Source organism: Carya illinoinensis, chromosome 2 (assembly GCF_018687715.1).
Source record: "Carya illinoinensis cultivar Pawnee chromosome 2, C.illinoinensisPawnee_v1, whole genome shotgun sequence".
In the NCBI taxonomy this organism is placed as follows: Eukaryota; Viridiplantae; Streptophyta; class Magnoliopsida; order Fagales; family Juglandaceae; genus Carya; species Carya illinoinensis.
The window spans coordinates 30,852,991-30,867,992 of NC_056753.1; the positions used below are offsets into that span (position 1 = coordinate 30,852,991).

General features: G+C 31.1%; 2 protein-coding genes across 2 annotated transcripts; one reads left to right on the forward strand and one right to left on the reverse strand.

Annotated features, from left to right (window-relative positions):
- The first annotated feature begins 846 nt into the window (after nucleotides 1-846).
- On the forward strand, nucleotides 847-2,260 carry LOC122300875 (glutathione S-transferase T3-like). Its single transcript, XM_043111815.1, has 2 exons — nucleotides 847-1,490; nucleotides 1,573-2,260. Exons 1-2 carry the CDS (start codon nucleotides 1,053-1,055, stop codon nucleotides 2,089-2,091), a joined length of 957 nt encoding a protein of 318 aa, XP_042967749.1. The 5' UTR covers nucleotides 847-1,052; the 3' UTR covers nucleotides 2,092-2,260.
- Nucleotides 2,261-3,617: 1,357 nt separating this feature from the next.
- Nucleotides 3,618-5,141, reverse strand: LOC122295216. Its single transcript, XM_043104334.1, has 2 exons — nucleotides 4,435-5,141; nucleotides 3,618-4,278 (listed from the first exon to the last, which is right to left on the reverse strand). Exons 1-2 carry the CDS (start codon nucleotides 5,066-5,068, stop codon nucleotides 3,776-3,778), a joined length of 1,137 nt encoding a protein of 378 aa, XP_042960268.1. The 5' UTR covers nucleotides 5,069-5,141; the 3' UTR covers nucleotides 3,618-3,775.
- Nucleotides 5,142-15,002: the final 9,861 nt, after the last annotated feature.

Below are 15,002 nucleotides of genomic sequence, written 5' to 3' on the forward strand. Positions count from 1 at the left end.
TTGATAAAAATAAGGATGACATGCTTGTGTTCTTGTTTGTTTTTGTTTGGAAGAATTTGGTTTGTTCTTGTTTGTGTTTGGAGTTTTTCCTCATGAACAATCCAACAGCAAGCATCTATTTTTAAAACTTGGTGAGGTTGGTAATGTAAAGGATGCCATGATGCATGATTAGTAAATATGTTAGTTCAAAGAGGTCGATTAAATTGTGGGGACCCATTTGGAAAAGTGCTTGTGGATCTACTGTTTTTGTAAGGACCCATTTGGTTTTATTGCTTGTGGATCTACTGTTTTAGAACTTAGAGGTTCCTAATAAGATCGTGTCAATATTGTGTGAAAGCACTTCGCCTAATAAGCTTTTAGAAGTTGTGCTTCCTCAACTGATTCTTCCATTAAAAAATTGATGGAGTCTTCCAATTGTTTTGGTTTTAGGTGGACTATTCGATCTTGGAAGTTATTGTGTGAGGTTTTTGTTAATCCCCCATATGATAGAGCAGGTTATTCCATTCCTTAATAAATACAGAGAAGGTTTACATAACTCTTACTGAAACAAAGCAAACCTAAGAATGTTGCTTGTTTGCAAGGAGAACAGTAGGTCATTCACACAGCAATATTGGAGTTTTATAGTTACTAATAAATTACAGTCTCATATTCAATTAAATTGTAAGCTGAATTTTTATACTGTCTTTCTGTCTATGGAAAACTTGGTTTCCATATATGACCTGAATTTGATAGGCCTTAAATAAGTGCTTGTTAGTCTACTGTTTTTCTATTTTTTTATACTGTTTTTCTGTAAATTGTCTTGTTGGACCTTGTTTAATGCAAAATACGTTGTATGTGCTGCTGTTTTTCTGTTTTTGTTCTTTTTTTTTATCTGTTTTGCAGTCATTTATTTATAAGAATTTTCTGATTTTGTTATACAGTTTTTCTGTAAGCTGTTCTGTCTTGTTTAGGTATTATATTTTTCAATTGCAGTAATTTTTGAATTCCATGCCTTGTTTATTGTTTCTGAATTTGGTTATGTCTAACAACTTAAAAATTGTAATTTTTAAAGGATGGACAATCTTTTGGAGGAGGACCCATTCTTCACTACTCTCTTACAAAGTGGAGGAGAATGTCCTATTACCACTCCAACATTCACACCCCATTCTAATACTTTGGTCAGCCCAACTCCCCTTCACGGTGAAAAGAGGCCTCCAACAAAAAAAGTTCAAAGAGGAGCTTCTTTCACTGTTGAGGAGGATAACGTACTTGTCTCTGGTTGGCTGAACATTAGTATTGATGCCATCCGGGGAACTGATCAGAAATCCACTCAAATGTGGGAGCGGATTTCTGATTTTTACCATGAATATAAGAAACCACATAATGTGAATCGTTCGGTTGGGTCATTGATCAATCGTTGGTCCATGATTCAAAAATGCACAAATAAGTTTTGTGCATATCTAGCACAAGTTGAGTCATTGCACCCGAGTGGTGCGACCGAGCAAGATAAGGTATGTTTCATTTTCCTTTAATAATGTGGTCTATTTACCTTATATTTAAGAAGCTGACACTATTTCTTAAAAAAAATTTCAGATTGAAAGAGCAAAGATATTGTACAAAGAGATGGAACGAGGGAACTTCACATTAGAGCATTCTTGGAATCTTTTGAGGCACCAACCCAAATGGCATCAACACATGAGTACGCTGATTATGAGGAGAAAGCCTGTCGATAGACAGCCTTCCAATGAGCAGTCAAGTGAAGTTCTGGGCGATGTTGTGGAGGAAATCGTTGAAAGGCCTGCTGGAAAAAAGGCTGAAAAGGAAAGCTTGAAGAAGCGGAAGGCACAAGAACAATTTGATGTTGAGTTCAACACGGCATTAGGAGTAATGACCGAGGATAGACGCTTGTTCATGGCGGAGAGAAGAGAATGGCAGACGAAGGCTGATCGCGATAGAGGTGCACAACTGGATCTTGATAAAAGAAAGTTTGATGCTGAGATGATGGGCAAGGATCTTTCTGGTATGAATGCCATGCAGCAAGCCTACTTCCGTAAAGTTCAGAAAAAAATTTGGGAAGAGTCAATGAGTGATGAAGATGGTATATCCGAATGACTTTCTGATTTCCAGCTTGTAGTGGCTGCTTAGCCACAAGACTTCAACATGAAGCATGTGGCTGGGCAGCCACTATGATAATGGATGACTTTCTATTTTTTTGAATGGAAATACATTGGAATTTCTGAATGTTAGTTTAGTTTTTGGACTTGGTTTTGTGGATAGAAAATCTGTGAAGTACCCATTTTTGGGAAGTGTTTGTGGATCTGTTTGTATGTGATGCAACTTGTAATTGCTGGAAGTATTTTGGTGAATGGAGGTTGTATTCTTAAACTTGTCTGTTGGATCTGTTTGTGGACAATATGGTATGATAATGGTGTCATTTAGTTAGGCTGATTTTGTATGCTTTTCCGATTGCTGTATATTCCTGTTTTGAGGCTGTATTTTTTATGTCATGCAGCTGAATTTGTGAAGGTTTATTGGCTCCAAATGTTGCAGCTGTATAGTTGCAGTCAATAGTATAGTTTGTAGGTTTTATTAGATCCATAGGAGATGTATATTCCATATTGTGTACCAGTTTTAGACACTAATAATTTGTAGAGTTGTGTAGAGATAAATCCTTGTTTTAAGAAGCTGGTTTTATACGAGATGTGTAGTTTTTAATCCACTGAATTTGTACCATCAAAATACGTGCAACGTACGTGCAATAAATTGGAATTCCGTCTCCAAAACAAAATGATTTGAATCCCTCTAGCTATGTTTTTCTCTCCCAAAGAGTGTTCTCCAGTCCAAACTCGCGGCTCTAGAGTGAAAAATGGCTTTTATATGGTCCCACAGCGGAAAACCTGTCAAAATACGATGTTCGCTCGAGCGGGGTGTCGAGCGCGCGTCAAGCGTTCGACTCTGCCTGATTTCGCTCGAGCGTCCTATCGAGCGCACATCGAGCGTTCGACTCTACCTGATTTCGCTCGAGCGTCCTATCGAGCGCACATCGAGCGTTCGACTCTGCCTGAGTTCGCTCGAGCGGCCAATGTCTCTGCTCGAGCGATCTTCGTTTTTCAGCAACCCGCTCGAGCTCCCTGTCGAGCGGCAGTCGAGCGTTTGAATCTGCCTGAATTCGCTCGAGCGGCCAAAAGCCTCCGCTCGAGCGAACTTGTAAAATCTGCAATATGAAATTTTGCAAGTCATCACTGGTTTTATACGAGATGTGTAGTTTTTAATCCACTGAATTTGTATTTTTATTTAAGAAGATGTTGCAGCTGTATGTCATTTTCCTTTATATCCAAAAGCTGTATGTCATTGAGCATTATATCCAAAAGAGCATATTGTGCAACTGCCTTGTTTAGTATAAATATTTTCCTATCCATTACAGTTAATAAAAGGCACAATTTATATACTGCCTTGACTATAAATATATATATATATATATATCCAAAAAGAAGTTAATTATACTCACTAATATACACGTTCGACGTTCAATATAAATATGGATATATATATATATATATATATCCAAAAAAAGTTACTAAAATATATAATATATACTGCCTTCAATATAAATATATATATATATATATCCATATAAGTTAATACGATGAACAAGTGATACTGCCTTCAATTAAACAAACTAGTGATAGGTTCTCAACATTAAAATAATAAAAAGGAAGTCATAAAAAGAAGTTGAATTTTAATGAGCACTACAATACACCAACGAAGATGACGTTGGCTTTTCAAGAAATCCATATTATGCTCGGCCATGCATATTCCATAAGTGCTCGATAAGGTCGGCTTGGAGTTGAGAATGAGTGACTCTATCTCTAATACGATGATGTTGGGCAATGAACTCCATGAATTCAGGTATATTATCGCGTGAAATTGGCTCGGATGGAGTATCATCATTGGCTTCATAATTGAATTGGTCAGCCCCGAGATATAGATGACGTTCATCTTCAACAATCATATTGTGCAAGATAATGCATGCGTACATAATATCTTTTAAAACTTCAGGTTGGAAATACCTTGCAGGTCCACGCACAATTGCAAATCTAGATTGGAGTACTCCGAACGCACGTTCGACATCTTTCCTTGCAGACTCCTGGCAAGCAGCAAAATGTTTTTTCTTTTTCCCATGTGGAGCAGGAATTGTTTTTACTAATGTTGCCCACGAAGGATATATACCATTAGCAAGATAATATCCCATTGTGTACTCGTGACCATTGATAGTATAGTTGCATGGAGGACCACGGCCTTCGGCCAACGTAGCAAAAACAGAAGATCGATCAAGTACGTTGATGTCGTTATGAGACCCAGGTAAACCAAAAAAAGCATGTCATATCCAAAGATCATAAGAGGCAACAGCTTCCAAAATAATAGTTGGTTCATTTACGTGACCAGAGTACATACCTTTCCAAGCACTAGGACAATTCTTCCATTTCCAGTGCATGCAATCAATGCTACCCAACATTCCTGGAAATCCACGCCTTTGTCCAACTTCTAGTAACCTTGCTATATCATTGCTGGTTGGAGACCTCAAGTACTCACCCCCAAAGATTGACACGATCGCCTTTACAAATTTCTTCATACTCAACCGTGCAGTACTTTCTCCAATTCTTACATACTCATCCATAAGATCTGCTGTTACCCCATATGCGAGCATCCTAATTGCCGCGGTCATCTTTTGAAGGGAGGACAATCCAAGCCTCCCACTGGCGTCTCTCTTTTGGATAAAATAATCATCATGAGTGACAAGTGCAGAATGTATACGCAAAAAAAGATCACGATTCATTCGAAATCGCCTCCTAAAAACGTTTGGCGGATATATTGGCGGTTGAGCAAAGTAATCCTTCCAAAGGCGTTCATGACCTTCCAATGGATTGCGTCGGATGAACATACGAGGTTGAGAATTAGGACGACGTGAAGAAGATGCTCCAAGAGTTGCACGTTGTTGTCTATGTACGGCCATTGCTTCTATCATAAGATCCTCATGATCGAAATAATCTTCATCTAACATATAAAGAGTATTGCTATAGGGATCCATAGGGAAATAAGAGAAAAAAATGCGAAGAATTAGAAGAAGAAATATTGGTTTTTGATGAGTGGGAAGTAGTTCAAGAATGGATATATTTATAGGGTTTAATCCAAGACTATTAGCTACATCTAAAAAACTTGGCAAAGGAAGGACGGTTAGCTACATCTACAAGTTGGTTTGAAGAATTATGGATATGAATGTTGGGTATTGTGTATGATGGAATTTTTGTGTTTGACCAAGGATAGAATTGTAGATGTAAAAGTTTAGGTAGAGAAGAAGGGTGGTTTGTAGTTAGTTTCAAACATAATATTTTATTTTGAATGAACAAATTGTATATGTGTTTGTTGTTCCTTAAATTATTATATATTTGATTGTTAGGTAGAAGAAGGATTGACAAAATGTGTTTGTTGGTAATTAGATTGAGAAAAAAAATTAGTGCTTGTAAATCAATAATTTAAATATCAAATTAAATTATTAATGTACATATAGTAGGTTTAATTGTAAAATATGAAAAAAAATTATTATTAAAAAAATAATATTATATTATTATTTTGATGAATCTAATGACTAATCCAATGTGAGATTATGAATAGGAAGATTTTATGATTCAACAAAATATGTACTTTTCATCAAAATTTGGCATTGGCTTTGATGAAACAATGCCAATGCTCTTAGTGATGAGATCATGTATTAGTATTCTGCAGCTGATCATCGCATCTTTTTGGTACATGAACAATATCATGAATCCTTTTTTTTAATCCAAGTTGCCTGAGTTTCAATTGTTAAATGAGATATATAATACTTCAAAAGGTAATTATTTATTTTATATATATATATATATATATATACAGGTGTTGTTCAATAGAAACGAAATAAGTATTAAAAAGATAGTGTGTTGATAAGGTAGTAGCTAGCTAATTAGCTTTAATTAATGATATTATTAGTTATACATCATGATGATAAGATTAAAACGAAATGATCGATCGATAATTATCACGGATGATTTTTTTTCTTTTTTTTTTTTTTTTGTGGGGTAATATAATATATGTAGCTTTCACGTTTGGTAGAACATATGATGCTTACCTACCACCTAGCTAATTCCGTGTCGATCAAACCCCAAGTAGGTCACTCTTTCTTTTCTGTAAAACCTATGAATTAAAAAACATTAATGAAAAAGAATTATATATTTTTAAGGTTACTTTAATATTATAAAAATTACTATCTATTTTAAAAATTTAAATTAATAGAAAAAATAAATTTTATCACCTATATTATATATATATTCTTAACCTTTTAGCAAAGAAATACCTTATATATTTATGAGAACAAATATTTATAATTGTGAATTGTATAATTATCTCATAATTAATTTTAAAAAAATAAATAAAATATAAAATTTATATAAAAATAATAATTTTTAATAATAAATCTCATTCTTTTTTAAAATAATTACGAAATATTAATTATATATTTCATAGTTATATATAAAATTAATCTATATTTATTTTAAAATATTAGATAAAATTGCAACTCAACTCGGTTGCATCATTGTCACAGTCCTAATCATGCTTTGGATAAGTTTGGATTTTTAACCTATGATTAACACTAAGGACCACTAGGAAAATGGTCAGTGTCTTTTAAGTTGAAGACACCCAGTCGTCAGTAATGTTTATATATATTAAGGAAAATATTTTAATTATAAAGACATTATATAGAAATAAATTTATAAATTAATATAATTTAATGTGATAGTTAGATTGTAAAATTATTTTTATTATAAAATAAAATTAATAGATTCTTTAAAATCACATTATTTTATAAATTTATTTTATATAATGACTCATGTATATATATATGTATGTATGTATTATAATATCCCAATATCACATGCGTGCATGATGGTGCTTAATTTAGCTATTGATCAGACAGCGATTACGGCAAACACAAAGCAGCATATTATACGTACGTATAGCACATGAATGATGAGTCACTAGAGACATTACATGCCCACTCGATGCCTCCCAATTGTTACCAAAATATATATTATATTATTTTTGCTGATACGAAATGTGGAATGGGCTTTATTACTTTTTTTGACAATTTTAAATAAAAAGATAATATATATGAAATGAGTTTTACATATTTATTAATATTCAATAAATATTATTATTAATATTCAATAAATATTAGAGAAAAACACTACTCCCACTGAAAAATGGGTACCACATTTTTCTAAAAAAATGTTTCTTTTTTAATATTTAATGGTTAAAGAAACATTTTTAATAAATTTGTGAATTTTATTTTATTTTTAAAAATATTTAGAGTGATTTAAAAAACTTTTGAAAAAAAAAAGAAAAAGAGAAAATATTTTTCGGTGTGAGTAGCGTCACTCAAAGTAAAAATAATATTAATCCATCAACCATAAGAAGTGTTAATTTGTCAATAATTGATTTGTCACTTGGCATTAATATATATATATTTAAAAAAAATTAGTTGTAAGTATAATTATATATTAATATGTACACTAATCTATTATGATTAGTTAAAAAATAAATTTTATTAAAAATAATATTAATTTAAATTTTAAGTATAAAAAAATTAGTATTGATATACAGATTAATACGTAATTTTATTTATATATAATAAAATTCTATATATTTAAATTTTTAATAATATTTATTAAAAGTTAGGCAAAATTTAAATATAAGAAAATCATGATAATCATTATAATTAAAGTAGTATTCGTTTTTTTTCTTTATCGTTCTCGATCTGTTCAAACATTTTGATTTGATTAAAGTTTATGATCTAAAAAATAAAAAATAATTATAAATAAACTCAAATGGATGGGTAGAAAACGTTAAAATATTGACAGGCATATTTGAATAAAGTATTAGCAACTTGCAATAAAGGAAGTAAAATGATTGATAAATATCGGCAGGCACATCAGAACAAAATTTTAACAACTTGCAACAAAGTAATTAAATTACTAAATATAAGAGAGGCCCCGTTAAAAAAGGTGACGCGCACTAAAAGCAAGTAATCTAATCGTGACCTCGAAGCTGTTTCAAACTTCTAGTGTCGTCCATCTGTACATTGAATACGGATCAGCTAAATATTCATAATCATGCGTGGTTGACCCCACAGGTCTCTATGGGCCCTACCTTTACATCTTTTAATATCTTACCTTTTTCTCAAAACTTTGTCGTTTTGTGTTCTGCTGAATATCTATCCATCCATCTCAAAGCCACATGGATGGCGTCGACATTATTTATTTTTAGGTGCATGAACCTCACTCTCTCTCTCTCTCTTTAACTGTAACATAATGTATTATTGTAACCTGACCTGACTTCCCACGTTACGTTACATTCCGCACCCTCCGATTGACCGGATTTTAATGGCCTTTACTTTGGGGATGGGATTGTTGGTCCATCCGGCGGTGAAAAATTAAAATTATGCTTAAAAGATTCCTCTCCCTCAGCCTGTCATCATTTTCTTTCCCTTCCCAGCTTACCCTTTCTTCTTTTATATATTTACCAACTTGCCATTCTACTGCTCCACCTTTCCCTATTGCTCTCTGTCAATATCCCACGAATTCGGATTACAGCCTCCATCTCACTCTTTCTTAGCAAAACACACACACACACATATATGAATAATAATGATAATTGAAATAAATATTTTATAATAAAAACTCACTAAAATATATATAGTTTACACTTTTTTGTAATAAAACTTAATTTTAAAAATTCTATACCCTTATTCAGCAGAGTGATTACACCAACCCATCATCACAGCCGAAGCGGAGCGAGGGACATCATTGGACTTGTTCATAGAGGCAAGAAGAGATTCTAAACGCGCATTGGGTATCAAAATGAAGAGAATGTTACACAATTTTCTAACACTCTACATTCTTTTTTTTTCTTTTTTTTATTTATTTTTTTAAATTTATTCTTTTTAAATTAATTTAATTCTTTTATTTATTATTTATATATTAAATATTTGATAAAAGATAAAATAATAAAAGTTAAAAAAATATAAAATGTGAAATATTGAAAAATTGTGAGGATTTTTTCCAAAATGAAACTGCATGTTTTGTACGTACGCTCTGACTGGTTACAAAGAAGCAAAGCCTGTCTAATCACCTTCCTTTCTGCCTGCGTCAAAAATCGATTCTTGTCACCAACTATCAGAGAGAAAATGTAAGCTTTTTGCACATGAATGTTGATCATTCTACGAGCTAGCCATTGTAAAGTCTATAATTTAATTAGAATATTAATTTTTAGTTAGAATATAAACTTTTAGATAGTTTAGTCCATATTAGATTAGTTATTTTAAAATCTAAATAATAATAAAATATTATATATTTTAATTATTCTTTGTATGTGTGTCCTTGTGTGCATGCAGAAATTTCTCATATCTCATCCAGTTTTTTTCTTCTATTTGATCTTAACATTGCATATGGTCGATTATACCTCTCTATTTTGAAGAATGACCCAGGGTGCACCATGTCTCATTAGGTCTATCAAGCACGATGCATTAATTTAAAAATTAATTTTTTATTTTCTTTAGAGGAATGACAAAACCAATGTATAGAGGCCAAGCAACACATGAATACCTTAAATAACTTCAAGAAAAACACATATAACTATCGACTTTCTCCAGTGAAGTGGGGTGGAGTACTAGGGGTTCCCTGGATTTCATCATATGCGATTTTGGTGGGTGGGATCGTGTTTTTGGAGATTACTGTCGAGCTTCACCTCTGTGAGGTTCCACATCATGGATAAACGAAGTATGGTGGAATCAAAGCAAAGAACGAGGTTTGTGAGTAAAATTGCCCAGAAATTCTAACAAAAACGAATTGCCTTTCGAATTGCCTTCCAAGGAAAAAGTCTAATTCTAAGAAACTGTTTGGTATTTTGTTTTTAGGGCTTGAAGTTTGAAACAGAACAACAATCCTAGTACAAGGAAACGAAATGGTAAGAAAAGTACCTCGTAATCTTCTTTCATAACTGAAAATTGTCTTCCTCTACGGTTCCAACCACCGTCGATGAATTCTGGAGGTGTAACCAACTCTCGTCGACATCAAAATGAGAGAAGAGAATAGCCCTCTTATTTATACGTTAAATATGCTGGAAAGAAGGGGACGCACCGCAGGCTGGAGAAGAGTGAGGTCTCTAGAATGGGGCTGAAGAAGTAAATACTCTGCGAGTTAAAGAAGAAATGAGCAAGAAAGAGAAGGGGGAAGCTTGGGTCAAAGAAGGGAAGGGCGTTTCGGGAGAAAGAAAGAAAAAATAAAAAGATGAAAGGGAGCATTCGGGATGAAGACACAGAAAAACTGAGGGAAGAGCAAGCGGCAAGTAGTGAAATATTAAAATAAACTTTGATCGGTATAGAGTCGCTCGCCAGACATAACAAATTCCTAACATATACTGTACCAGATATGTTAAACTTTCTCCATATAGCCAGATCAATGCAGGAAATTTTTCTTACATTTGCTTTTAATTTAGAGTTGCATTAATGCTCTAACATCTCCAGATCATCTGGGTGATGCACTGTCGGTAGAATATATATATTTGCTTTGACGTCTGACGTATATGCATGCGCACGCTGTATACTACAGTAACGTTAATTATGGTAGGAAAATTCTTCTTATCATCCTCACACTTCACACACCATACTTATTTTAATTTTTTTTATTTTTTCTATAATAAATATGTAATGTGTAGATGATAAATAGAATAATTTAATTAGTTTAATAAGAATAAAATTAAAAAAAAAATAAAAAAAAATATTATTTTAATATATAAAGTGTGTGGTGTGGGATGATGTGTAGCATTTCTCATTATGGTATTAAATGGGTAAGTTTCAAACAAACACATATTTGCATGCATGCGTTCGTCACCATGCAGCGAGTGATCAGGATATGCACGTAGTACTGTCAGTAAGGGTGAATTCGGTCTGGTCCGAAGAGATTTTATGAACCGGATCAGATCTATTTGATTAAGAGTTCTTTTACCTTGGATTGATTGAATTTCTTCGGGATCAATTTGGTTCGATTCGGTCTGGTCCGATCTGATCTATTCAATTTACTATTAACTTTATTTTTTTCTTATTTAATAATATTTTATTTAATACTTATATAATTATATTGTAATATATTTAATATATATACATATAGTATACTATTATATATATTAGTAATATGTCAATAGTATCAGTCTATTAGTAATAATACTATAACTAATAACTATATGTAATAATAGTAATAGTGATAACTATATATGTAACTATATGTAATACTAATAACTAATACTATTAGTTTATTAGTACTAATAACTATACTAGTACTAATACTATATGTAATACTATATTAAATAATAGTAATAACAGTAATATTCTTATTACTAATATTTTACGTAGTTATAGTGATTTAATACTAACATATTACATATTAAGCTAACTATACTAATAATATTATAAATTTACAAATATATGATATATTATAATTTATATCATAACTTTTATAATATGTTAATACATTCATATATATACTAGTACTATATATTTTTTTTATCGGTTATACTAGTATTATATATTAAAGTTAATAGTTATATATTAAAAAATATAGTAATACATTGATACTAAATATATATAGATATAGACTTATAATGATTTAGTTATTATGAATTTATGATTAGTATAACTATTTAATTGTATTAGTATTAGACTGTTAGTAATTCAATTTGGCTATATTATATTAGTAATATTATTTATGTTGAATTAGTTAGTTAGTATATCTATATTTTACATTATTAGTATTAATATCAATATTAGTATTAGTTATAACTATATAACCTATATTAGAATTGAGAGTCTTAGACTATATAATAGACTAATAATATTAGTACAACTATATAAGTATATTGTATAGCTATATATTAGTTTTAATTATAGTGATTAGTATAACTATATAATAGTAGACTATTAGTATAATTATATATTAGTATTAGTTATATATATTAGTATTAGTTATACTGTTATGGTGATTTAGTATATTATAATTTATATATTATATTTATATTAGAACTCTTATAATATATTAATATATACTAGTACTACATATTATAGTTATATATTAAAGAATATAATAACACATTCACACTAAATATATATAGTTATATTTCTAGTGATTTAATTATTAACTTATTATGATTAGTATAACTATATAAATTATATAATAATATATTAGTATTAATAGTAAACTATTAGTATAGGTCACTATAGCTATTGTTGAAATATTAATTATAGTAATTTAGTATAACTATATATTAGTATAAGTATAACTATAGTCTATATTAAACTATTAATATTTTTATACCATATATAATTATATAATTAATTATATACAACTATTATATAAATAATATATTTTTTTAAATTTTTATTTGATCCGGTCCAAGGGTTCCGAGGTGAAAAATTTCTAAATCAGGACCGGATTGAAATCCTGTGATCCCTTAAAAAATAGACCGAATCTAATTCAGTCCAATCTGATCTAATCTAAAAATAACCAGTCGGATCGGATTATCCGATCCGAACCGAACCATCCGATTTTCATTCCTAACTGCTAGGTATGGAAGTTAATGACTTTTCTGATGCATTGTCAAATATTAAGAGATGCCACGACAACTCTTTTTCCTATTTTGCTGCTATCTTTCATAATATTTATCTAGTCATGTAAGTGTTTGAAGGTTAATAAGTGATAAAGGTGATGCATGCCAAGAACATGGCAGTGAGTATAATAAAGGCAACATCCGAGTTGGGAAGTCGTAAAAACCTGGCTTGAATATATATTGCATGGTAAGAAAATGCGACGTATGGACTCAGTCACGAATTCAATAAAAGTTTGGCGATTCAACAGACTTTTGTGGCTGGTCAAATCAAAATGAAACGCCCATTCCATTCAATTAGCATGTATGCCAGCTGGCCTCAGTGCTAGAGTTTTCCAGAGCGCGCATGATCTCTTCTTTACCAAAATCTCTTATACACAAGAAAAATATTTTTTGCAGTCAGCGTGCAGTCGATTATTAAAAAAAATTTAATATAAAACTTACATGAAAAAAAATTATTTTTATAACTTTTTATAATTTATGTAGATCCTCTTGAATATAAAAAAAAAATTTTATAATTTTTTTTATTTATTCTGTATAACCGACTGCACGCCAACTGCATGTGGCGATTGTATGTAGCAAAGTTGTATACACAATATTCACATGTTTCAAATTAATCATTTTTCGTGTTAATTGTGAATTTTCTTAAAATAAATACGATAAAGTTAAAAAATTAATATAATTTTATATAATATATTTTATAATAAAAAATTTTATAATTCACATCAAATCATATTAATTTATCGATTTATTTCTTTATATTTTATTAATATAATCAATTTGAGACGTTAAAATCTAAAATAAAAAAATAATATATTTTTTCTACGCACAGGATCAAATATTCTATTTTTTTACTGTTCTTATAACCTAATCTTGATTAATTTCTTAATTATAAGTTACATTGAAGTTGTATGATGTGACTTGGCATTTAATTAATGAAATTATTTTAAACGTGTAAGGCCAGGCGGGGTGCTTTCAACTTTTCATGAGTTCTCCAGCTAATTTACACCAAAGGTCAACAATATTTACCTCCAAATATTTGGATAACCAGTGCACCTACACATGCTTTAATGCATCTACCAGTCACTTCTACTGTACAGTGACTGATAGTACTGCAAGTGCATGAACGGTACTAAAGCAGTAATTCATGATTTGATCATTTAAAAGCAATTTGAAGATATACCCATCTCTTTGCCAAAATGTTCAACTATGTATAAGCTTTTGTGGCCAAATAAATAAGGGTTAGTGAAATACTGTTTGCGACTCCAAGAATTAATGTTGCAATGTAAATTGGGGTGGTTCGAAATAATAACTAGATAATATTTAGAACAATATGTATATATATAAAGAATCGTTAAAAAAATATATAAAATTAAGTTTACAAATTGATGTGACTTTATATAATACGTTAGATCAAATTTACAATAAAATTAATTTTATAATCTAACGCATTACAAGAAACCATGAATCTTAATCACATTTTTTATATTCATCTATATATGTCCTAACTCTCAATCAATTAGAAGCATTTTTGTATGCATGTGATTAGGCCTATGTAGAAAAACCGTAAACCAGTCTGCCCGAACGACCCGCCTAATAAAACCAATTGGGATTGACTTTCAGATCGAACCTGTTAAACATGAGTTCCAACTTGCGCAACCTGTCTCACGTTTAAACTTAAGCTTGTAGCAGATTAAACCTTAGCCGCTAGCCTTCCCCAATCTCTTCATCATCTTGCTCCTCATTTTTTACCGTTCTATTCTTCCTTAGATCCGGTGCATAATTTTTTTTGTTTGCAACCCATATCACAGATCGTTTCAGAATGGAATACCATATTCCAACATATCGTGCAAATTAATTTTTAGGGTTGATGAATCCTAATTCGAAGTTCTCACCCTCTGATTTCACATTTTGGCTGTCTTTTATGGATTGGCCTTGTGTGATTAAATTGGCTGTATAGCAAAACAAATAAAGTAAACAAAAAATGAAAAAGAATGACAATAGAAAGACACCAACTTGGTTTGTAGTTGTTATGCCCATCTCACAATGGAGACTCATCTGCTATTATGAAATCCAAGGTAAACGATCTCTAATATCAATGGAACATCTTCAATGGCTATCCTTTTTTGCTATTCGTTATCCGAATATGATGTTGAGCAGACAACTTATACTTTGAGAAGCTTGCAAAAACATGCATTGACCATTTGAAGTGATATTGATTGTTGATGGGTAAAGGCAAATGGGTTAGGTGAAGGCCATAGACTGTTCAGTCTTCA